The following is a 24,786-nucleotide window of genomic DNA, read 5'->3' as shown; positions in this document are numbered from 1 at the left end:
CCCCCCCCCCCCTCCCCGAATTGTGAAATCGACGCACGGACGGGAATGGGACGTCCAGGAGGAAGGAGCCAAATCCCCACACCCTCCATTACGGCTGTCCGCCTGCGTCGATGACCACTGTGTTCCGGACAAGCGGAGGGGTGGACCGAGCCAAACTCCATTCCGATAAAGTCTGCGCACCGTCACATCTTTTTTTTCATTTTCTCCCCAATTTTTAGTCCTTATAGCAATTCCCCCGCATGTATCACGCAGTCCTGGTCGATGCGCTATCCTCTGTTGGTCTGGGGAGGGTGGAGCCTCCTCCTCCGATACGGCTGGAGTCGCCAGCCGCTTCTCTTCACCTGACAGCGAGGAGTTTCACTGGGAGAGCGTAACGCGCGCGGAGGTTCACGCCATCTCCCCCAGATCCCCTCCTTGCTGAACAGGCGCCCCGACCAACCAGTAGGAGTCGCTAATACAACGATCAGGACTCATACCCTCACCGGCTTTCCACCCGCGAACACAGCCACGCCGGAAGTACCGCCGCCGGGGATTGAACCCGGGTCTCTGCTGCGGTAGGCGAGTGCTTATACCGCTACACTACCCAGATGGCCCTGCGCACGGTCGAATGGCCAGACAAGGTAATCAGGCCAGGTTTAAGTCATTTTCTAGGCTATTGAACCCAATTAAATGCTTAAGCTGTGATTTGTAATCAGGGAAAATATTTTTAAAAAAGAAATAGATCCATACATAAACATGAAGTTAAATGGGGTAAACAGGAGTGCTATTAAGTTATTTAGAGGCTGTAGCCTGGGGGGGGGGGGGGGGGGGGGGCTGGAGACTGATGCCACCGCTGTGAGATGCCCGCCTCACACACAGTGTGGAAATAAACCGAAAAAACAAAAAGGAATGAAAACGAAGCGCGATGGAAAATGAATGCAGACCGAGTTTAGATAAAAAGCTTTATTTTCTTTCTGTCGACAGCCACCCACTGCACATACACGCGCAGTCACAGCCATCCACTGCGCATACACGCGCAGACACAGCCATCCACTGAGCATACATGCGCAGACACAGCCATCCACTGCACATACATGAAGTCATAGCCATCCACTGCGCATATATGTGCAGTCACAGCCATCCACTGCGCATATATGCGCAGTCACAGCCATCAACTGCGCATATATGCGCAGTCACAGCCATCCACTGCGCATATACGTGCAGTCACAGCCATCCACTGCGCATATATGTGCAGTCACAGGAATCCACTGCTTATATGCGCACAGAGACCACTGCGCGTACATACAGTCACAGCCATCCACTGCGCATACATGCAGTCACAGGAATCAGCTGCGGATAGACGCGCAGTGACAGCATCCACTGTGCATACACGTGCAATCCCAGCATCCACAGCGCATACACGCAGTCACCTCTGAGTCCCTTGTCTCTGCTCATCACAGTTCAGAATTAGTTCTCAAATGAAAAATAAAAATTACAGCTCGTACAAAAAAAAAACATAAAAATCAAAGCTTATAAAAAGATTTTTCTTTTAAATCTCAAACAATCTCCATCACCCTACTTGTAGGTACCTTTTTGTATAAAAAAAACATAACTTAAATTTTTTTTATGGACTTCACACACAAGTCAAGCAGAGGAAAAAGTGAAGAAATGAGAATATTAGAGCTAACCAAAGATAATATTATACATTTAATATTTCCAAATGTTCAAGTCTAATATTACTCTCACTCTGACATGTAGAACAGTAGCTACCATACTGACACATGGCCTTTCAGCTATTCAGCTTGTTCTATCGAGTACAATTTTGGCACAGAAAAGACTTAATGTGCTCAATGTTACAGCAAGAACATTTTGTAAAAAATAAAAAATAAAAAAATTTAAAAAGTGGGGCGAAAGAGCAAGCCACTTTACAGATTTTCTGAAAAATTGCTTTTTTAAAAAAAAAAAAAAACAGTCTGTACATCATTGTAATTTAAGTACACCTCTCGGGGTGGGTGCTATTGCAACATGGACTTAATTTGCTTGGAGGTAGTCTCATCGTTCAGATGTTTCGTTGTGTACCTGTGTGTTGGGGGGGGGGGGGGGGGGGGGGGGGGGTGAGGGGGGAGCGGACAATGATGTATTTAGAGAGACAGATTAAGACTTCAAATGACTGAAGGACTGTAAATGTAACTGGATGATTTTTTAAAATCTATTGAGAATATTCCAATTGGTACATTAATGATGTTGATAATTGCGAATTGTATGATTGTTCTTTGTCCACAAAACCAATAAACAGGATGCATTATTTTGCTTTTGAAAAAGTACAATACACTGCCTTTTAAATCATCTACTGCACATATTCCAGTGATATGAAAATGGAGATATGATTGGCTGTCAGAACTGAAATCCTGACCTTTTTAAACTTGCGAACGGCCCTGGAGGGCACGGATTATCATGTGACGTGGATGGGAGCGCCTGATTGGCACAAGGCCTTGCCGCAGCAGGGAGAACGCCAAAGACAGTGTGCGTGTGAAGCTGAGAAGGAGCTGGTCACATGACCCTAGAGAGCCAGGGCCTGGAGGCCAGAGCATGACTCATCCAATTAGGGAGGGTCTGCCCCCTAGCAACAACAAACACTGACCAATACTTTTATTGGCCGGAGCGAATCAGAACAGTGACCCAGCAATAGTGCTTATATCTACAGCAGATGATCTTAGGTTTACTCTGAAAGTACGTACAGTCTCAAATTGTATCTGTTAGTCTGTCGGGCGCAAAAAAAAAAAAGAAGACCATGAAAATGATGTTGCTCACCAACAATGATGGCAATGTAAGTTCATCTTATGTCCTTTGCCTATTTATAGCGATTTTTATTTATACATGAGTCTATTTTTTTTGCCCTGAACGGCCAAATATAGATGGACTGTAACAATATACTGTATCTGGTGCATAATATAGACAGCAAAGCACTGTGTGGGCTTCGCATTACATTTAAAAACTATACGCACCAGGAAGACGATTCATTTTAATTTTATTCAATAATTAGCTAAAGGGGGTTGCATCTAATTGGCAAACATTACAGCTCTTAATCCATAATGCATTTATCCACAGCAGCAGTCTGGCGGACTTGCTGACCTTGCCTCTTCAATTAAAAGCGCGCTGCCAGAGTGGCATTACCAAGACCCCTCTGTCACATTCAATCTGGGCCCGTGTGTCGACAAAAGCTTGAGGAATTTGTTTTTAAAAATTGAATTTACCCTTGCATTTAACTTTAACGCTAGAGTAAAAAAAAAAAAAAAAAAAAGAAGAAGACCAAAACTAGCCTTGGTGAGCACATAAAACAGGGAACAGTAAATAAGGCCAGAATGTCCTGTGGCTATAAAGGTGCCTCAGCTGACCAGAACTGTACCCAGCACAATCAACACTGCAATAACTGCAACCCTCAACTGATTTACCTCGGCCTGCCTGCCAGTGGGCTCGCTTTCAAACGTTCACTGGCCATAATCAGTATTGAAAGCATAATTTACGTAGTTTTTGCCAGCTTTAGAACAACCGTCACAAATGCACAACTGTCAGGTAAAGCAATCAGTGGTTTGACTTGGAGGTTTTATGCCACAGATTAGAGGCTAGAGATTTTTTAAAAAGACAGACCTGAGAGCATTGAGAAGGCCTTCTACGCTGTTGGGGGGCTGGTCTCGGAGAACCTTGATGCATCCTTTCATCTGTCCCAACAACAAAAAAAAAAATATTGAAAAAGTAAATAAGTAAAACTCTTCAGTCCGTAAGGGGGCTCATTGAAGTGGTGAAAGAGAGAGAGAGGTTGTGAGGGGAGCGGACTCAGTAAACAAAAGCTGGAATCCAGACATCCAGAGGGGCGAAAATCTAGGCTAAGAGGTGTTTGGACATAAAAGGACTACGTTCACCCCAAAATAGCTCAGGTTTGACCCGGACATAACCCGGCAACGTCCTAGTCGGCTAGAAAAATTTCGCTTTTCCAACCAAACGTTAGCCGGGTGTTTTCACCGATGATCGCCTAGACGGCGTTCCACTCGAACTAGACGACTTTTCGCCACGAGAAAACGTTCGCTCACGTCGATTTTGGAGGACTTGACGAAGGCCCCGGCGGGGTTGACGTAGTCGTACAGGATGATGACGCCCACCATCACGCGCAGGCAGAAGGACGCGGTCTCCTCGCTGGCGAAGCGGCTGCGGTACTCCCTGAAACGGACAGAAACCCGGTGAGGGAAACCCTCTCACTGCTCACCTTCACACACACACGCGTCAGCAGTAGCGTAACGGGTAAGGAGTTGGTCTGGTAACCTAAAGATTGCAGGTTCGATCCCCCCGGTAGGGCACTGCTGTTCAGCAAGGTACTTAACCTGCATTGCTTCAGTATGTATCCACCGGTATAAATGTATGCAATGTAAATGCTATGTAGAAGTTGTGTAAGTCGCTCTGGATAAGAGTGTCTGCTAAAACTTGTAATGCAACATCACAGCTGGCTGCAGGCATCAACGGTGTACGCAGTCATCTAGGGCCACAGCCCTCCGTGGGCCACACAACTCAAGTTTATAGTTTTTTAGTGAGACATTTCAATTGTACAGTATTGTTATTTATGCCTGTGGTAATTGGTTCCCTAGTCCGGACCTCTCTCCCCAGCCTTGGTCCACAGTACACATAGACGTCTAAATAAGTCTAAATAATATTAGCACCATTGCTAAAGAATACAACGTGAGAAAATGCTGGTATGGTTATCGATGGATTTAAACTAAAATTTACTGTTGAGAAAACGAGAGTAAGTTATTCAAAAATTAATGCCACAGGAATGAATACGTACAAGAGTCAAATTCTTTACACTGCAGTAAATTATATTTTGATATATCACTTTCCATGTTTGTGAATAACCTCCATTCGCACTGCTTTCACAACTCAGAGGTTCTACTACAGTAGATACAGATGGATACAACAGACAATACACACAATAAATAAAACATTAAAAAATAAAAAACTTACGGTGTTTCCAACATGACTTTACACACACTTGCCATTGTGCTTAAGCAGTCTGTTGTGTTCTCTAGTGGTAAATCCTTGTTCTGTTTAAGCCAACAAAAAAAAACATGTTTTTCCTTCAAACTTTACACAAGATGGCACAATCAATTTGCAAGACATTTCAATAAGCAAGCTATCTTTCGGCTGCCATTTAGAAATACTGAGAACTGCATCAACAAGAAGAGCAAAGAGAAATAGTTCATAGCAATAACCAGTGTGGTCCAAATGAAACAAAAAAATTCAGATACTCATGTGTGCATACAATTGCACGTGCATTTAAAATGACACTACTGCTCATCTTAATTAGAACCCTCACCTCCCCTCACAAAATGAAAACGATTGGCGAACGGCAGTGTCAATCGCACAACCGTCCAATGGGCTCACCTCCGAGACAAACTTTAATGTGGCGTCGCTCAATGTTTTCAACATGGGCGTGGCCTCAGCGTAGAACAGAGACATCCGATTGGCCAGCTCGTTGTTAACTTCGTTTTCTCCGACTGCCTGAAAGTAAATTAACTATGGTATGATTTCAGAGCCATTCATTTTTCAAAAGCATTCCAAAAATCTCACTGATGCACTGGATTTGACCTTTTAAAGCCACTAACTTGCTGATTCAATGCATAGTAAAATGAAATGAAAAATGTAGCACATATTTGAAAAGTACACTGCATTTCATTTTGAATGACCAGACTATTGATTAAATGAGCTCATTTATGAGGACATAGGATAAATCCAATCTCATTCAACTGTGCAGTTTACAGCTAGCACTTAAAGCAATGGGATAAAAACTTATGGAATGCAAAGACATTCAACATTCACACCATGGTGGTGGTATTAATGTTCTTCCAACAATACAAAGAAGCACTTCATCAACTGTCACTTTGAACCGCTCGTGATAATGTCATCTGCAGGTATTATTGAAGAGCTACCAAGATGTTTCCATGGGTAGAGATATATTTTACAGTAATTGAGAAGCAGTCTCTTGCTGTAAGTCCGTCTGACGAATGAGACGCTCAGGTTTAGCAGGGCGAAACGGTTGGACTAACTGGGACAAAGGCTCGGTACAAAATGGGCCTGTTCCCCCAGAGGGCCACAGAAATAACAGACCAGGGGAGGATTCACTTTCCTGTCATTTGCTGAAAAATTCAATGCTTTCCTTGCCCCTATTACTCTACTTTTGTATTTTGTACGATATTGCGAAGGTTGGATTTGACTTCCCATCACCCAGTATATTTTTTAGGGGGACTGTAGAGGTTTCCGTGGTGACATTCCCACTGGACTGAACTCGTTCAGTATGTATTTTAGTGCAGCTAAATTTACAGTCCAAATCCACACAGAATCTGAATGGCTGGTCACCTCAGAGATAAGAATTCCTTGTTTTTTTTTAATTTTATTTTATGGAGTAAAATGGAATGGGTGCATGACTGAATCTAATTCTGGTCGGTCGCTCATCACTGCAGTCAGGAGCTCTTCACTCTCAGATCGCGGTCACGCTCCCAGGATGCAGCTGGCACCTGATAGGTCGGCTGTATTCTCGCACACGTCGAAAGGCCTGGGGCCTGGATTGGATTAGCATCGGACCCAGACCACGTCTTCGCCCCAGAAACAGGGTGTGCTGAGCTCGTCAGACTACGTGTGTGTGAAAAAAAAAACGTTTTTAATGGTAAGTGCAAGCTGAGGACAAACCTCGATTCGGTTCAAGCCCTGCTGTGAAGTGAGGAGAAGAGGGGGCCTCAGCCCAAGGGAATCGGGGGGGTTTACCAGCCGTCCTCTTTCAGATGGCCTGTGGGGGGGGGGCGGGGGGGCAGGGGGGGCACTCTGTGCACGCATGACCTGCCATCACCCCCCCTTCTCCCACACTGAATGCCAGCTCTTTCAGCTCGGGTCAGGTACGCTGTGCTACACACACGTGCGGTTGCCGACGGCGACGAGCTCCTGGCGCTGGTTCTCGGTTCCTGGTGCGGCGGCGGCAGGTGGCGTCCCCGCAGGGTTTGCGGGCCCCCGACTTCGGAGGCGATAAAAGCGCGGGGGCCCTCCCCCCCCCCGACCCCCCCCTCCCCGCCTCACGGATCAAGTGAGTTCACCCGCCATCACCGCCGCAGCGATGCGAACACGGCGTCCTCACGCGGCGACGGCCGGGTGTCCTCGTCTGCTCTGGGTGCCGCTTCTACACAAGATTTATCACGAGCCAGCGGCCTTCCTGCAGTTCAAAGACTCCTTTTGTTCTTTTTTTTCCCAGCATGCATTTCATTGTATGTACAGAATCGAAGCGGCGGGTGCGAAGCGGCGACCCGTCCCGCGCGGGTACGGGGAGCTCGCGAGCGCTGGCGTGCGTCGGGCGCTCCCCACTGGGGCACGCGAGGCCCAGACCGAATGTGACAGAGCGGTCTCGCTAACGACACTCTGCAAGCGCCTTTAATTGGAGAGGCAAGGTCAGCGAGTCTGGCGCGTCTCCCACAGAGGTGTTCCCCCCCCTCCCTCCAACCCCCCCGGCCGGGCACAACCGGGCCGGGTAAATGAGATTCTGCGGCCCTAAGATTCGGTGTGTTCCACAGTCTCGCAGTCGCAGTAGCCGTCAGTACACGACACGCCCTGCCAGCCTCTCCGCTGAGCCAGCGACTCTCTTTCTCCAAACTGGGGAAGGGGGGAGGGGGGGTTTGGAAAGCGGGCCCTGTGTTTGAGGGAGTGGCCGTGCCTGGGGGGGAGGGGGGGGGGGTAAGGACAGGGCTCACCGGAACGTTCTTGATCCTCATTCGGCTCAGAGTTCGGCGGTAGTAGCTGAAGTCGTTCTGGATGGCGGGGTTGGTCATCTGCAGGGGGGGGGGGGGGGGGGGAGAACAGGGGGGGATTTTCTGTTAGACGCTCGCAAACCAAACACCGCACTGGAGAAAACAGGCCTTATTCCAGACCATCATGAACACCATGGGCACCCTGGGCATGGGGCTGTACAGCAGAGGCCCCCAGCCCTGTTCCTGGAGATCTACTGTCCTGTAGGTTTACCCTCCAAACCTAACAAAGCCACACCTCATTCAACATAGTACAATCAGTCGCGGCAACCTAGGGTTGGAGTGAAAACCTACAGGACCATAGATCTCCAGGGTTGGGCAGCCCTGCTGTACAGGACACCCACATGAAAGGAACCACAGGAGCAGAGACACAGTCAGGCTAACGGGAACGTTGAGCTCACGGGAACACTTCCACTGGGTTTAACTCAACATTCACCAAACTCAACGTTTGTTTTTCTGACATAAATTACACACCCGCAGCCTTCCATTCCCTCCGTCTACACTCAACATCCGCTAGGACTTGTGAAAACAGACAGATCGGCGGCGGTAAGCCAGATTGGCCAGCAGCGGGGGGGGGGGGAGAGGGACGGCGACCGCTATGCTATTTTGAGGAGCGGGTACTGGGTTGGGGCAGCGCGGGGCGTGGGGGCGCAGGGCGTGAGGCGCGGTGGTTCCCCGGCAGGGGGGGACCGTGTTGGGACAGCAGGGCTGTCAGGACGGGCGGGAGAAGGAGCCCTGCTTTTCGGAGGGGGCGCAGCAGTGGGGCTCAAAGCTTCACGGATCCCCGCATTTCAAAGGGGTTGGTTAACGAGGCGACCCTCCCCACCCTCCCCACAGGGAGGCGCCGCTCCTTTGAAGCCCTTCCTTCCAGCAACACCCAGCCCAGACATTTCACCACTGCGTCTCCTCTATGTGCAGTACGTATTACACCCATTCTCTCTCTCTCTCTCTTTATCACTCCCTCTCTATCGCTCTCTCACTCTCTATCACTCGCCCCCTCTCTATCACTCTCTCTCTCATCACTCCCTCTCTCTATCGCTCTCTCACTCTTTATCACTCGCCCTCTCTCTATCGCTCTCTCTCTCTCTTTATCACTCCCTCTCTATCGCTCTCTCACTCGCCCTCTCTCTATCGCTCTCTCTCTCTCTCTCTATCACTCCCTCTCTATCGCTCTCTCACTCTATCACTCTCTCTCTCACTCTCTATCACTCTCACACTTTCTCTCTCTCTATCTCTCTCTATTGCTCTCTCTCTCTCTCTCCATCACTCCCTCTCTATCGCTCTCTCACTCTCTATCACTCGCCCTCTCTCTATCGCTCTCTCTCTCTATCACTCCCTCTCTATCGCTCTCTCACTCGTCTTCTCTCTATCGCTCTCTCACTCTCTATCACTCACCCTCTCTCTATCGCTCTCACACTTTCTCTCTCTCTATCACTCTCCTATCGCTCTCACACACTCCCACTCATTCTCTCTCTCTCTCTCTATCACCCTTTCTCTCTATTTCACTATCTCTCTCTCGCTCTCTCTCTCTCTGAAGAGGAGTGTTTGGGGAGAAGCCATGACATGCTAAGAGCTGTAATGGAATGCGAGATGCGCGCTTCCATGGAGACGCACACGCATGCATGCGACGCATGCAGCCGCCACACTGCTGATGCTGCGGTTCTGAACCCTTTTAACATCGCAGCTGGTACCTGCAGGGGAGCAGATAGGCATGAACTCCACTCTCAGGTGCAAAACCTGCAAGTCTGCATGAGTTTGTACAGGTTTGTCTAGGTTTGTGAAAGTTTGCAAAGGTTTGTGTAAGTTTGCATAGGTTTGCGTAGATTTGTGTAAGTTTGCATAGGTTTGTGTAGGTTTGCATAGGTTTGTGTAGGGTTTGTGTATGTTTGCATAGGTTTGTGTAGGGCTTGGATGCAGAGAAGAAATTTCACACATTAAGCAAAGGATACAGCTCTGAAATAAAAAGAAAAGCAATAATCTTGAACACTCATGCACGCGCACACACACACACAAGCACAAATACACAGACATACACACACATATAAGCACAGACACACAGACAGACACACAGACACTTGATGCTCATGGCTATGAATAGCTGCTACATTATGATAGAATTGTACTTTATCTGACCAGTGTTTGTATTTGTTCCAATATCCTTTAGTATGCACTTATTGTATGTCGCTTTGGATAAAAGCACTGGCCAAATAAAATGTAAATGTAATATAATTATGAATACATGCACACAGACAGATGTGCGCACACACACACACACACACACACGCACACACAAATTAGGTCAGGCAGCTGGGCCGTCAGTGGGAGATTTAGTGGAAGTGGAAGGCCAGCTTGTGCCCCCTCCCTCCACACATTTATCACTGCGGAGAGGAGAGGCAGACTTTACACCTGGGGGGGACCCAGCACCTCAGCTACAGGGGCCAGGGTCTAGGATAACCAAGAGCCCCAGGGAGTACGAGCGAGCGGGTGAGTTTTTGGGTATTGGGTAAGAATAGCAGTGCTTCTTCACATCTCAGACTAGACTCACATGATGACCCACGCAAACAATCCAACAGCAACAGAGCAGGGCGTGGTGTGTCAGTGCAGGGCGTGGACGGAACAGGGTGGGCGTGGTCAGGACAGGGTGGGCGTGGCCAGATAGAGTGGGTGTGGCCAGGCAGGGCGGGATGGGACGGTGCAGGATGGGGCAAGAAAGGGTGGGCGTGACCAGGAAGGGTGGGTGTGGCCAGGCAGGGCGGGATGGGACGGTGCAGGATGGGGCAGGGCAGGGTGGGCGTGGTCAGGTAGAGCCGCGTGGGACAGAGAAGGTTTGGGCAGAAAAGGGTGCGGGGGGGGAGGGTCAGGTAGGGTGGGTGTGGCCAGGTAGAGCGGGCATGGCCAGGCCGGGGCGGGGTCCACCCACCTTCAGCTCGTCGAAGCGCAGCGTGAAGTGCAGGATCTCGGCGAACTGCTTGGCGAGGGCCTGCTCGCGCTCCAGGTGCTGCGTGGGGGTGTAGCGCGTGCTGGTCAGCACCGCCAGGAGGTCACGCAGCGTCGCCTCTGTGACGGACAGGAGAGGAGGGGAAGGGGCGGGGCTTCGGTGAATGGCAGCCTTTCTGTCATTCTAAACCCCCCCCCCCCCCACCCCCGCCTCCCTCCAAAGCGTGGCAGGCTTTTTGGAATGAGCAGCAACATCATTGAGAGCAAATAATAATGTTACAAAGTTACACTGGCCTTATGGAAACTCTGGGGTTTCTTACTGGGGTTCTTAAATTGTACCAAAGTATCGGGGGAAAAAAAACAACTTTTTTTCCCCAAAAGACTCTACAGTCTCCGATGTCTCAAAATGTGCTTCACCAGAAGGGTGGAAGAGGGAGAGATCTGAGGCGACTGATGATGGTAGCGCTGCAGCCGTCAGGATCAACTGACATCAAGTGACTGTCGAACCCGCGCCAAACCCCATCAGACCTCAAGATTTATTGCGAAAACCTGCAGACGACTGCAGAAACCCACAGTGAGCCAATCACAGGCAGCCGTCAAGCAGCGGCATTTCTTAATGACAAGAAAGCACATGACAACATCAACAAAAACTTTAAGACTTATGGAGACTCAAGCCAAATTATAATTCTGGTTGACTGTAATTCTGAATTAAAGTGGTGCTCAAGGTGTCCGGCTTGTGTTATGAGTTCATTCAGCACATTATCTTATCTCAATTATGAAAAAAATGGTTTCTGACCCATAGTGGAACCTGACATATGAGGGTGGCAGTGTAGTACAATGGGAAGGGAACTGGGCTCGTAACCTAAAAATTGTAGATTCAATTCCCAGTGATAACACTGCATAAAACCAAGGAAGTGTTCAGTTGGACAGACCAAGCATTGAAGGGATCAGCATCACAAGGGCCCGAGATTGGTACGATCATTTTCATAAAGCCTTTCTGCATTTAAACAGACTTGTTTTTAAAAAGAAGGGGCTCAAGGCTTCAAGATGGCTTTTGTGGGGGCGGGGGAAGCCCAAAAGGTTTTAAAATGCCTCGAGCTCTCAACATTGAAAATCCCACGAGTGCCAAGCCAAGGCTGGATTACGCAGTAAGTCAAGCGCGTCTGTCAAGATTACCCACACGTTGCCATGGTTAGCAGCGTCATTACATGCAAACAACAAAGAAGCGATACGGATCCCAGACCGCAGTCCCGCGATAACATCCCAGGATTAAGTCATTAACATCACGCGTCTCTGTGTGAGAGACAAAGAGAGAGTGTGTGTGCTTGTGTGTGTGTGAGAGACAAAGGAAGAGTGCGTGTGTGTTTCTGAGTGTATGTGAGAGAGAGTGTGTGTGCATGTGTGTGTGAGAGAGAGAGAGAGAGAGAGAGAGAGAGAGAGAGAGAGAGTGTGTGCATCTGAAATGAGATCCTGTTGACGCGGTGTTTTGTGCTGGAGTGAGCTGGGAGGACACGCCCCGCCCTGCGTGTGCGCTAATCCCATTAAGACGGGCTGGAGCTCTGCCGGATGGCTCTCCCAGCGCGGCAAGCCAGCGCACGCGCTCCGTCCCCCAGGGAGGACAGCCCAGCCGCCAGCCCATCCGTCCTCAGCAAACACGCCCAGCTAACTAACAAACACAGCCACTCTGAGCCCAGCCGCTTCGGGTGTGGCAGTTCGGGAGTTCCGGGAAAATTTGGGATACTCCTGGGACTGTTTTTTGGCGGGGGGGGGGGGGGGGGGGGGGATTTCAGTCCTGTAATCGACTGCGTTCAGCTTCTGCTTGTAATTAAAAAACGAGCAGGGAAGTAAGAGCCTTGATATCTGGGTATCGCTGAAAGCAGCCATTAGAGCTGGGTGGCTTCAGGACTACCGGCCTGGTGCAGACTGCCCCCCCCTCCTCCCCCCCCAGCCGGGAGCGGTCGTTAGTCTGCCCCCCCCCCTTCAGGCTGCGGGTTCACCGAGTTCATCGAGTTCACAGACGGCGCTGTTTCAGAGGGGGCGGGTGCGTCCTGCTCGGGAGAGGCTCGGGGCGCTCTCGTCTGCCTCGAAAAGGAACGGGCGGGGCATCCCCCCCCCTGCCGCCCCCCCCCACCACCGTCCCGGGTTCCTGAGCGGAGTGGAGGAGCGGAACCCGTAACGGAAAGCAGCTGGGGGGGGGGGGGAGGAGGGGGGTTCGCCTGAGGATCTCGCTGGAGCGGCGCCCCACCGGCCCGAAGGGGCCAATCAGCTCTCTCCAAACAAACTCAGCGGCCAGATAAAAAAAAATTAAAAAAAGAGAGCCATCGGGCGGGCACAGTATGTACTGTATCATGCATGAAGCACTGTAAAGCCCCCCCTCCCCCCCCCCCCGGCTTCCTGCTCGCGTTAGCGGAGCACAGTGTAAAGGGAGAGAGCTGACCTACATAGTTACATAACCGGCTGGCGGGGCGGAGCTGGTTTGGGCCGCCGCCGCGATCGATGGAGGGGGGGGGTTGGGTGGAGCGGCAGGACGCGCTTCGCTGGCCGACCTTCTCTGAGGTGAAGGTGGCCGATCTCAGCCCCCCCCCCCCCTCGTCCGCCGCCGTAGCCGCGCCCGTTAGCCAGGCTCCAGCTGCACGTTCTGCAGAGACGCCGACTGCAGCGCGGAACGCAAAGAAGCAGAGCGACTGCGCATACGGCCGCCGCGTCAGCGACTCTGCAGCCGGCCACGGCGGTTCTGAGAGAGGGGTTCTGTGTTTGCTGGTTTGGGGGTGGGGTTCTGTGGGTGCGTGTATGGGGGGTGGGGTTCTGTGTGTGCTGGTTTGGGGGTGGGGTTCTCTGTGTGCTGGTTTGGGGGCGGGGCTCTCTGTGTGCTGGTTTGGGGGTGGGGTTCTGTGTTTGCTGGTTTGGGGGGTGGGGTTCTGTGTATGCTGGTTTGGGGGGTGGGGTTCTGTGTTTGCTGGTTTGGGGGGTGGGGTTCTGTGTATGCTGGTTTGGGGGGTGGGGTTCTGTGTTTGCTGGTTTGGGGGGTGGGGTTCTGTGTGTGCTGGTTTGGGGGTGGGGTTCTCTGTGTGCTGGTTTGGGGGATGAGGTTCTCTGTGTGCTGGTTTGGGGGTGGGGTTCTGTGTTTGCTGGTTTGGGGGGTGGGGTTCTGTGTGTGCTGGTTTGGGGGTGGGGTTCTGTATGTGCTGGTTTGGGGGGTGGGGTTCTGTGTGTGCTGGTTTGGGGGTGGGGTTCTGTGTGTGCTGGTTTGGGGGTGGGGTTCTCTGTGTGCTGGTTTGGGGGTGGGGTTCTCTGTGTGCTGGTTTGGGGGTGGGGTTCTGTGTGTGCTGGTTTGGGGGGTGGGGTTCTGTGTGTGCTGGTTTGGGGGCGGGGCTCTCTGTGTGCTGGTTTGGGGGTGGGGTTCTGTGTTTGCTGGTTTGGGGGTGGGGTTCTGTGTTTGCTGGTTTGGGGGGTGGGGTTCTGTGTATGCTGGTTTGGGGGTGGGGCTCTGTGTGTGCTGGTTTGGGGGGTGGGGTTCTGTGTGTGCTGGTTTGGGGGTGGGGTTCTGTGTATGCTGGTTTGGGGGTGGGGCTCTGTGTGTGCTGGTTTGGGGGTGGGGTTCTGTGTGTGCTGGTGTCGGGGGTGGGGTTCTCTGGGTGCTGGTTTGGGGGCGGGGTTCTGTGTGAGTGGGTGTTTGGGGGCGGGGTTCTGTGTGAGTGGGTGTTTGGGGGCGGGGTTCTGTGTGAGTGGGTGTTTGGGGGCGGGGTTCTGTGTGAGTGGGTGTTTGGGGGCGGGGTTCTGTGTGAGTGGGTGTTTGGGGGCGGGGTTCTGGGGAGCCTGTGCTTACCTAGCCTCATGGAGAACTCGTAGAACTTCTTGAGCATCCCCACCAGCGGCACCACGGCCCCCCAGGACTTCTCCTGCAGGCCCTCATTGCTGGGGTGCTGGATGGCCTGCAGAGGAGAGACCACACAGCGGGTCAGCGGTTTCTCTCCAGGGAGGAGGTGAGACCACACAGCAGCTACTGCGGTTTCTCTCCAGTGAGGAGGTGAGACCACACAGCAGCTACTGCGGTTTCTCTCCAGTGAGGAGGTGAGACCACACAGCGGGTCTGTGGTTTCTCTCCAGTGAGGAGGAGAGACCACACAGCAGGTCAGCGGTTTCTCTCCAGTGAGGAGGTGAGACCACACAGCGGCTCTGTGGTTTCTCTCCAGTGAGGAGGTGAGACCACACAGCAGCTACTGCGGTTTCTCTCCAGTGAGGAGGTGAGACCACACAGCAGCTACTGCAGTTTCTCTCCGATCCCTCAGCAAGCTGGTCCACACTGATCTCCTCAGTGAGGTGAGGTCCACTGATTCTGTGGGTTTGTGCGGATCCCTCTCCTCTACACCTCTTACAATGTTAAAAACACTATACACTACTGAGACAAATACACCACTTATACACTATACATTACTGAGACAAATACACCACTTATACACTATACATTACTGAGACAAATACACCACTTATACACTATACATTACTGAGACAAATACACCACTTATACACTATACATTACTGAGACAAATACACCACTTATACACTATACATTAATGAGACAAATACACCACTTATACACTATACATTACTGAGACAAATACACCACTTATACACTATACATTACTGAGACAAATACACCACTTATACACTATACATTACTGAGACAAATACACCACTTATACACTATACATTACTGAGACAAATACACCACTTATACACTATACATTACTGAGACAAATACACCACTTACACACTATACATTACTGAGACAAATACACCACTTATACACTATACATTACTGAGACAAATACACCACTTACACACTATACATTACCGAGACAAATACACCACTTATACACTATACATTACTGAGACAAATACACCACTTACACACTATACATTACTGAGACAAATACACCACTTATACACTATACATTACTGAGACAAATACACCACTTATACACTATACATTACTGAGACAAATACACCACTTATACACTATACATTACTTACGATAAAAAAAATTTTTTAGTTTCACATACAGAGCTATACATACAGTAGTCCCAAATAAATAAATACATACATCTACCTCTGATTACACAGGAAATTATAACCCAGAGGTGGAAAATCCAGGTCCAGAAAGTAAAAGTCCTCCCCAGTACTTTGTTCCGATCACCTGGATTTGTTAATTAGCACGACTCTTCAGCCAGGAAGTAGAATTACCTGATGAAATCAGCCGGCTGAGTTCTTGGCTGGAGGAAACGCATGGCAGGACTTTTACCTTCCGACCCCTGGACTGTCCACCTCTGATGATGATAACCACAAGGTACTGTAAGCTCTAACCAGACCCATCATGAGGTCCCGTACAGGACCCTTTCCCACAGGGGACCGGACTGTGAGTTAAGAAGGGTTACAGACCCGTATCGGGCTGGTACCAAAACGCCCCCCCACCCCCCCGTCTGCCTCCCCCCTACCTCTCGTATCACCTCCCCCGCTCCATCGTAGGACTGCAGGTCGTCGAGTATTTCCCGGCCGTCCTTCAGGACCACGCTCACCTGCTCCCAGAGCTCCCTCTCCGGCTCAGAGGGCTGGGCGTCTGGGGCGGGGAACAGGAAACGCGTCCGTTACATTACATTACATTTATTTGGCAGACGCTTTTATCCAAAGCGACGTACAAAAAAGTGCATTTCATGGTCATAGACCACTGCTGAACACAGGTTCAGTAAGGTACAATACTTATTTTGCACAGCTATTTCTAACACAGTTTAGTTCACACAGCGAACACTATTCTGACCTAACCTCTGCAAAAGCCAACTAGGCAAAAGAATAAGCTACAGTATTAGGACAAATACAAATCACCAAAAAGGTGCTGGGATGGGGCAACATGTAACAAGTGTCACAAAAAGGGGTCCGTCGCGCTTATTCGGTTTGGCCTGTCCGCCAAAGACCTGGACGACGGCCCTGCGACGCCGCTAACAACGAGTAGCAGACGCGTGGCGTTAAGTGCCATCGATCGCATCGATTAAACGCCTCCGTGATTAACCGCGTTAATTAAAAACTCGCATTGGGTGACACACAAAAAAAAAAAAAGTACGAACGAATAAAAAATGGCTGACGGGCGATGACCAGACGTCTCTCCCCGGACGTTCTGCCTGTGCTCTCGTTGCTATGCGGATGTTAGCTGCGGTACGCAGGGACACGCCCACACTGTGTGAGACTGTGATGGGCTCCACACGCGCAACACAAACCAGGAGGAAACCGTTCAGCCTGACCAATCGAACATGTTACCTGAACCTAATCAACCTTATTTTTTGACTAAAAATAAATGCAAGCATAAACATTTTTTTCCACAAATCCATCTTTTTTTCTAAATCCAGAAATCGTCTAAATCAGGACTGCCCAACCCTGTTCCTGGAGGTCTACCATCCTTGTAGGTTTTCACTCCAACCCTAGCAAAGCACATCACACTCAAGAGTTGAACATCTCACTGAGCTGCTAATTAGTAGAATCTGGTTTAGCAAATTAGGGTTCAAATTAAGACCTACAGGATGGTAAACCTCCAGGAACAGGGTTGGGTTGCCCTGATCTAAATGAATGTGCCAAACTGTTTGTAACGAAAAGGCTGAACACATGTCATTTTGAATTAAGGATCAGTTTTGATTTGACATACCAGTAGAAGCAAAACAGAGACTTTGGTGCTGTCATTTGACACAGCAAGTGCACAGCTGCAAAAACTATTTCAAACTGCGGCAATAAATACTGATTTTTTTTGTCACATCATTGCTTCACCAAGAATGAACACGTCCATCCAACCAGCGAACAAAACTGCAAACATGCTAATCGACAAAAAAAAACATTGTGCAAAAGCCTCTAATTGGCACCATCCATTCCCAACACTGCTTCCTAATTTGCAGGATGAATTATTCAAAAAGCTCATATAGCGTCTGAATGGAAGAGCTGCCATCCCCCTCTCTCTCTCTCTCTCTCTCTCTCTCTCTCTCTCTCTCTCTCCCTCCAGTCAGGAGCAATATGCTCTCCGCTCGCCGCGGTCATAAATACTTAAGCAGCGCGAACATGCAGAGCCATGAAGTCTTTTTGTCGTTCCCCCGGTGGCGGCGGCGGAGGCGCTTTCCCGTTGGCGAGCGATGTGGCGAGAGCGCAGACTGGCGGGCGAGGCTGGCGGGCGAGGCAGGCGGGCGAGGCTGGCGGGCGGGCAGGCGGGCTGGGCCGGGCCAGGCTGGGCCTACCACCCGCTTTCCCACCAACGTTGCGTTTCCATTTCAAGACGTCTTACCAGCTTGGCCCCCACGCCAGTCTGACTGACGTGTTTGGGGTTGCACCGTGTCTGTGTCTGGCTGGTGAGGACTGCGACGGGGGGGTCGGGGGGGGGGGCCCTTTGATGCTAAATGATTAGAAACAGGCCTCGCGCGGGATAATTGGCATTACGTGAGCTCGCGGGTGATGGGGTGGTGGTGCTTTCCCCGTTTGCTATGATTGTTTTTACCGTTGTGGTTTCTTTCATCACATTGTTCTTCTGTTTAATGGCTGAGTAATATAATGTAATGTAATGGCTGAGTGTGCTCTATGCACTGGGAGCGTGACTGTAGGGTATTTTTGAGTGAGGGGACCCATCAGTGTATTGTAAAATTGTGATGAGTAAGGGAAGGGTGTGCGAGTTACGGGAAGCCAGAGGCAGCTAAGAGACCTGAGTACCCCCCAAAAAAACTTGAGTCCCCACTCTGGTCTGCAACCGCAACCCACCCAACAGCCCCCCCCCCCCCTCCCCAAAAGCTAGAGTGCAATTCAAACCCTGCCTGTGTGCCTGTATGTGTGTGTGTGTGTGTGTGTGTGTGTGTGTGTGTGATCGTGTGCATGCATGCAGGTGTGAGTGCTTGCATTAGTCCTTCTATCCAGTCATACTTGTGAGACTTGTGAAAGTGTGTGTGTGTGTGGGTACCATGGTACATGATCTCAGTGTTCATTTCTGTGTGTGTGTGTGTGTGTGAGAGAGAGAGAGAGAGAGAGAGAGAGAGAGAGAGAAATGATGGTGGTCTGGGGGTTGAAGTCATTAAGCAGTAAGGGGGCTTGCTTTAGTTGCTGATGGTGATCAGTGCAGTTTCTATGAGCAGGGTGGGTCGGTCGGTTGGTTAGTCGGTCTGCTGGTCTGTCGGTATTGTCAGTATGTCTGTCGGTCTTGATAGTATGTCAGCTTGTTCCCTAAGCGCCCCGCCATGTCTGAGCGCATAATCGCTTCCGCAATTAAACGCAAAAAACGGTGAACCTTTTTACGAGCGGCGGACCGTCCCGTACAGCAGGGAAAAAGCGGGACCGCCGATCAACGGAGAGGCCGAGCGATGGCGCGAGGCTCGCGTCCGACGCGGTCCGCTGCCACGGTAACGAGTGCGGGACGCGAGCGCCGCGCGTCACACCGACCGCCAGGGCTTTCAAACGCACAGCGGTCATCCTCACACACGGAAACACGAACGCGCACGCATACTGACAGTGACAACGCAACAAAGCAGATCCCCGCAGTACTTTTTCTCTTGGAGTAAATCTGGAGCCTGCATCAGAATTTTAATCCAATAAAATGGCAAAAGGGTACAATACATTCGACAAAGAACTGTACAGAGAATGTGTTAGCATCCACGCAGTAATGCTAATGCTAGCAATGCATTCCCCACACGATTCCCCCCTGATTAAATCTCCTGATTCAATCTATTTAAATAGGTTCATTTATTCTTAAGGCGGATGTGCTGATGAGAGTAAAAAAAGGGTCGCAGCCTCAAATCGAAGGAAAAAAACTGATTAAGATAAGAGAGAAGTAGAGAGAAAGGGGGATGATAGGTTCATTTACAGCGACAGGAAGTGGCACAGAGGTCCTGGACACCGAGGACAGGAAGCAGGAAGGAGAGGGGATGGAAGGCAGCCGCACGCCATGGCGTGACATAACTGGGCCGCGTTACACTTCTGCCATCCTGCCTGGCACCCATATCACACCCCCCACCCCCCCCCCCCCAAAACCCCACCCACACCACCATGCCCCTCCCAAACTTCCATTGCGACCTGGTGCCCTGTATCAGTCTACTGCAGCCAGGTCCTACCCAGATGTGCCAAGTCAAGCCCCCACCCCCCGCCCCACACCACCACGCCCCCACCTCCCAATGCAGCCTGGTGCCCCGTATCACTCCACTGCTGCCAGGTCCTACCCAGATGTGCCAAGCCCCCCCCCGCCCCCCCCACATTAGTGTGGGTTTCCTGTGAACGCCCCACTTTGCCAGATGTCCCCAACGTATCTGAGCCCCGTTTCGACACACCCCTCCCCAGGGCCCCCCGGCGGTGACCGATTTACAGGAACCCAAAAAAGAAAAAAACCCGCCAAGCGTAGCCTCTCTCCGCTAATCTCTCCACCTCTGTGAACTCCCAGTGGGTAAAAGCCCACAAGAGCAGAAGTAAGCAGTTAGATGTGAACCTGCAGCCCCCCCCCCCCCGGTCCCACCGCCGCTACCCTCACTTACTGTGTCAAACACCCTAAAACCTACTGAGACAACTCCAGCTCACCAACAGATACCCATGATTCTGACTCGGCGCAGTTTTAGCGCCTCCCTTCCAGACGCGCGCCGACGCCGGCGGAACACGACGCGCCCGCGTCGGTCTCACTTCCTGTGTAAATTAAACAGTAATTCCGCAGAAGATCCCGGCCGACCGGAGCCTTTGAGCCGTGGGACCGTGACCCTGGGTGTGACCCAGCAGGCACGGCGGCAGCTCTAACCCAACGCCGCCCCAACCGATTCTGAGAAACCACTTCTGATAAATCACCAGCCCCCCCCCCGAAAAAGGCAAAGATTTTAAAAAGACACGCTGCTGCAGGAACATGTCCGCCTTTCGTTTAACACGTTCCTGATCTTAACTCAGGCCCACGTGGAAAGGGCACGGAAACGAAAAGGCCTGGAAACCAAAAGGTACGCAAACAAAAAAGAAAAACAGTTCGGTTCATGACCTGAAAAGTCACGGGAGGAGTGGACAAAATGAACACTCACCCGAGGTATTCGTACGCATCGCAAACGAATCAAAACACGGCAAGAACCTCTGACATTGCGAGCGGTAGGCTAAAGAAAGCTGTACACGGCGGCAGCCCACTGCTGTGCAGCAGCAGGCAGGCAGAGATAAAGCAGAGTTACTGTACAGAGGGCAGTGAAACTGGTGAAAGAGAAAGAGAGTGGAGTTTTTGTCCATTTTTGAGCTTAGCTGTGGCACCGGAATGCCTCAGTGCTACCTTAATTCCTTACTCCTGCTAATCCACCCCCCCCTCCCCCCCAAAAAAAAACAAACAAACTTTGTCATTCCCTTTGGTGAGAGGGGCACGCCAAAATGGAGCTTGGAAGAGATGGGGGGGGGGGGGGGTTCGGGGCACTTACTTTCAAAATCCAAGAAGAAATTCCCAGCATTGTTGTCTATATCCCTCGTCAGCACCTTAATTAGATTCCCCATCCCGGCACACCTGAAACCTGGAAGAGAGAGGAGAGGTTTAAGCAATGGGCAGAGAGGAAGTGATGCGTGTGCACTTCCTGTCATCGCAGCCTCCACTGTCTTCCTCCTCCTCCAGAGTCAGCGGTTTTGGACCTGGAAGTCACTACTCACCTGGAGAAGGCGCCACAGAACCTAAAGGAACCAGGAAAGCGGTGCTGACAGGACAAGACAAGGACACAGAAGGTCGTTTCTTAGCCGCATGGCAGCCGGTCAAACGCGTGCAGGGAGACCCGACCTGACCTGACCCCCCCGCTGTGATCGTACGGGGCCCGAGCGGACACACGCCGGGGTGGGGGGTGGGGGGGTTGGGGCGCACATCGCTAAACGCTCTCAGGCTGAATGCCCACACAAAGCTTCACTGTGCTTCACACTGGGCACGCTCAGACGGTCCTGTTACCAGGGTTATTCATGGCTACAGTTCCAATCGTGACCCCAGAATGACCTCAGAGCTCACTTTGCCGGAGGGTAAGCAACGATTCTCATTAGGCCCTGTGTATGCAGCATACTGGACTTACATAAGAGGCAACAGTGCAGAACATAAACATAAACATGCTTCGGTTTCTCCACACTCCAGACTGCAATTTCTTATGCTACATTACTGTATAATTCAGGTAGAACCCCACCTACATTTAGACATTGACAAATAAAGCAGATTTCCGCAACATAATTTTATATGTGCATGTGTTTTTATTATATTTTTTTTAGGCTTTCTTGCCAAGTGAAAACTCTCGGCTCACTGATAAGCCATTTAACTCTTTTCCATCCCCTGTTTTCAAAGTTTCAAATAATTTCATTTCCTGGAGGGTCGCATAACCTCCAAACAAAACAAAGCGAATTAGCACAGCATGTTTTCGAGTAATACTCGAGTTTCCTATAAATAAGTTTACGCCGCGTTGGAGCGCAGGCAGAAATAGAGGCGCCGGATCGATGGAGACCGGGGGGGGGGGGGGGGGGGGGGGGCAGGTCGCGCGAGAGGACGTGAAAACCGCCGCCGTTTCGATCGGCTGTGAGCCGCAAAAGCCGTCGCTTCCTCTTCGGCGGAGAGACGCGGAGTCTGAGTGCAGGCGTCTAGCGCAGCCGAGGGCGAGCGGGGAGGGCGAGCGAGGAGGGCGAGCGGGGAGGGGCGAGCGAGGAGAGGGGAGGGGAGCGGGGAGGGGGGAGCGGGGAGTGGGGAGCGCGTGCAGTAAAGTGCTCGGCGTCTCGGACTTTGAGCCCGCTCTTAACGGGTAACGTGAAGCGACAGGCCGGCTAGACGGCGGAGTGGAGCCCGCACGCGTCCGGGCGCTAAACCGATCCGTCGGGGGGGGGGGGGGGGGGGCACTCGCGCCTCGTGATGAGGGGGCGATGACAGGCCGGGAAGGATTCGTGACTTTGGGTGGGGGGGGTGGGGTGGGATTTTGGCCAGGGAAGGGAAAAGATTTAGATTTTTTTGTGGGGCGAGGGGGGGCAGGTTGGGATTTTGAGAGGTGGGGGTACAGTATTTCAGAAGTTATTTCCGAATACGAAGCGTGTTCCTGAAACGTAAGAAGCGCACGCCCCGCGAAAACAGCAGATTTCTCTCGCTGTGTCATTTCCTTTTCAATCGTGCAGTAAAACACCGCATCTCCACATCAGCACACCGCAGGGACATCTTCATGGCACCAATTTCCAGGATTATATAGAAAGAATGTGTAAAGATTCCCTTGAGATGGCCTTGCAGTCATAAGGATGTTTTTGGTGACATACATTGGACCGATCTTGAAGACATCTAGCATTACAGTTTTCCATTCACCAACCAGCGCCCAGACCTTAATAACTAATCAAACAAACAATTATTTTTATTACTATTTATCACAGTAGCCGAGGCGAGCAAAAACTATTAATAACAAAATGACAATAATTAAATGGTAGTTTTCCACAGTTAGTGACTAATGCTTACAACACATTAAACTGACAATATAATCTTAAGGGGCGATCAATTATTTGTCAGTCTGCGGGGAAAAAAGTAGAGTGGAATCTGGTTTTGGGTGAAAGGACTTAAGAACCCAGGTGGCTGTCAGCAGGGGCGAGCCTTTGGAAGAAATCAGGGACTGGAAGTCCAGAAGTTCAAAAGTTCACCGCGCCGCTGGTCTGGCAGACAGCCTTATCTGGAACGATTTGCATATCTCCTTCTCAGGGCGGAACGGACGTGACTGCAGCTTCAACGGCAGCGCCTCACACCTGGGAAACGAAACTACAACCCAGAGCATTCTGGGACGAATTCCCGAACATCAGCAAGGGGGCTGGCGAGCTCTGGCACAAACACAACCTAGGTAACGAAACTACAACCCAGAGCATTCTGGGACGAATTCCTGAACATCAGCACAGGGGCTACCGAGCTCTGGCAGAAACACAACCTAGGAAACGAAACTACAACCCAGAGCATTCTGGGCCGAATTCCCGAACATCAGCACGGGGGCTACCGAGCTCTGGCACAAACACAACCTAGGTAACGAAACTACAACCCAGAGCATTCTGGGACGAATTCCCGAACATCAGCACGGGGGCTACCGAGCTCTGGCACAAACACAACCTAGGTAACGAAACTACAACCCAGAGCATTCTGGGACGAATTCCTGAACATCAGCACGGGGGCTGGCGAGCTCTGGCAGAAACACAACCTAGGAAACGAAACTACAACCCAGAGCATTCTGGGACAAATTCCTGAACATCAGCACAGGGGCTACCAAGCTCTGGCACAAACACAACCTAGGAAACAAAACTACAACCCAGAGCATTCTGGGACGAATTCCCGAACATCAGCACGGGGGGCTCCAGAGCTCTGGCACAAACACACAGGCCGGAGAGTTCCAGCAGCTGAGCCTCATCCATCTTGCTCCAGCGCTGGCCTGGCTTACTCTGCCTGGGGTTCACTGCAGTGTCTGATTTTCACTCAGGACAAATAAGGGAAAGGAATGCCTCCAAAAACGCGGGATTCTGAGCAGGATTCCACACTCCGGTCCCGTCCCGTCCCAAAGCTCACGGAGGGGCCGCACGAAACCGCAAGGGGAACGCCAGCCTGTCGACTGTTTCGCTGTCTGATCCGTGAGTCTGTCAAGCTCACTCGTCCTGACCCCTCCCTGGGGAAGGTGGGGGGGGGGGGGGGCTTGTGTACTTTTGGACGGGTGTTAAGGCCTGACGGCATAAGGTAGGGCGACCCTACTGTCGACAGTTTAACCCCTTCACCGCAGTAGGGGGTGGGGGAGGCCCCCCTCCCCTTGTTAGTTTTTGTCAGTCAGATCATAAATAAATGATGCGGATGCTGCTGCTTACCAGGCTGTGCCTCAAACACCCCCCCCCCCTCCCCCAAGGGATCTACCTCAGCTCTTTTTCTGTCATCTTCCTGTCAGTCTGCGACTTAATCCCAAAGCTTCCAGCCCTGTCAATCTTTCTCTGCTCCACCCCCACTCCACCCCCAACCCCCCCCCCCAATTCCACCGCCACCATCTCCCCCCCTCCCCCTCCTAAACAG

The 24,786-nt window shown here is 51.1% G+C and overlaps 1 protein-coding gene across 4 annotated transcripts in view; it reads right to left on the bottom strand.

The window, feature by feature from the left end:
• Positions 1-924: 924 nt before the first annotated feature.
• Positions 925-24,786, bottom strand: part of fam49ba (family with sequence similarity 49 member Ba) — a 58,242-nt gene continuing 34,380 nt past the window's right edge. For all 4 annotated transcript variants that reach the window (XM_035430547.1, XM_035430544.1, XM_035430545.1 and 1 more), the window contains 10 exons: positions 21,185-21,274; positions 16,244-16,365; positions 14,575-14,680; positions 10,732-10,868; positions 7,758-7,835; positions 5,410-5,526; positions 4,990-5,069; positions 4,068-4,194; positions 3,628-3,698; positions 925-2,058 (listed from right to left, as the gene is read on the bottom strand). In XM_035430547.1, the coding sequence (XP_035286438.1) occupies positions 1,995-2,058; positions 3,628-3,698; positions 4,068-4,194; positions 4,990-5,069; positions 5,410-5,526; positions 7,758-7,835; positions 10,732-10,868; positions 14,575-14,680; positions 16,244-16,365; positions 21,185-21,257 (975 nt within the window). In that variant the 5' untranslated portion in view covers positions 21,258-21,274 and the 3' untranslated portion in view covers positions 925-1,994. The remainder of the gene's footprint in view (positions 2,059-3,627; positions 3,699-4,067; positions 4,195-4,989; positions 5,070-5,409; positions 5,527-7,757; positions 7,836-10,731; positions 10,869-14,574; positions 14,681-16,243; positions 16,366-21,184; positions 21,275-24,786) is intronic.

Source organism: Anguilla anguilla, chromosome 8 (genome assembly GCF_013347855.1).
Source record: "Anguilla anguilla isolate fAngAng1 chromosome 8, fAngAng1.pri, whole genome shotgun sequence".
Taxonomy (NCBI): domain Eukaryota; kingdom Metazoa; phylum Chordata; class Actinopteri; order Anguilliformes; family Anguillidae; genus Anguilla; species Anguilla anguilla.
Note: the sequence above shows the minus strand (reverse complement) of the source record. Positions and strands in the feature narration are given on the sequence as shown.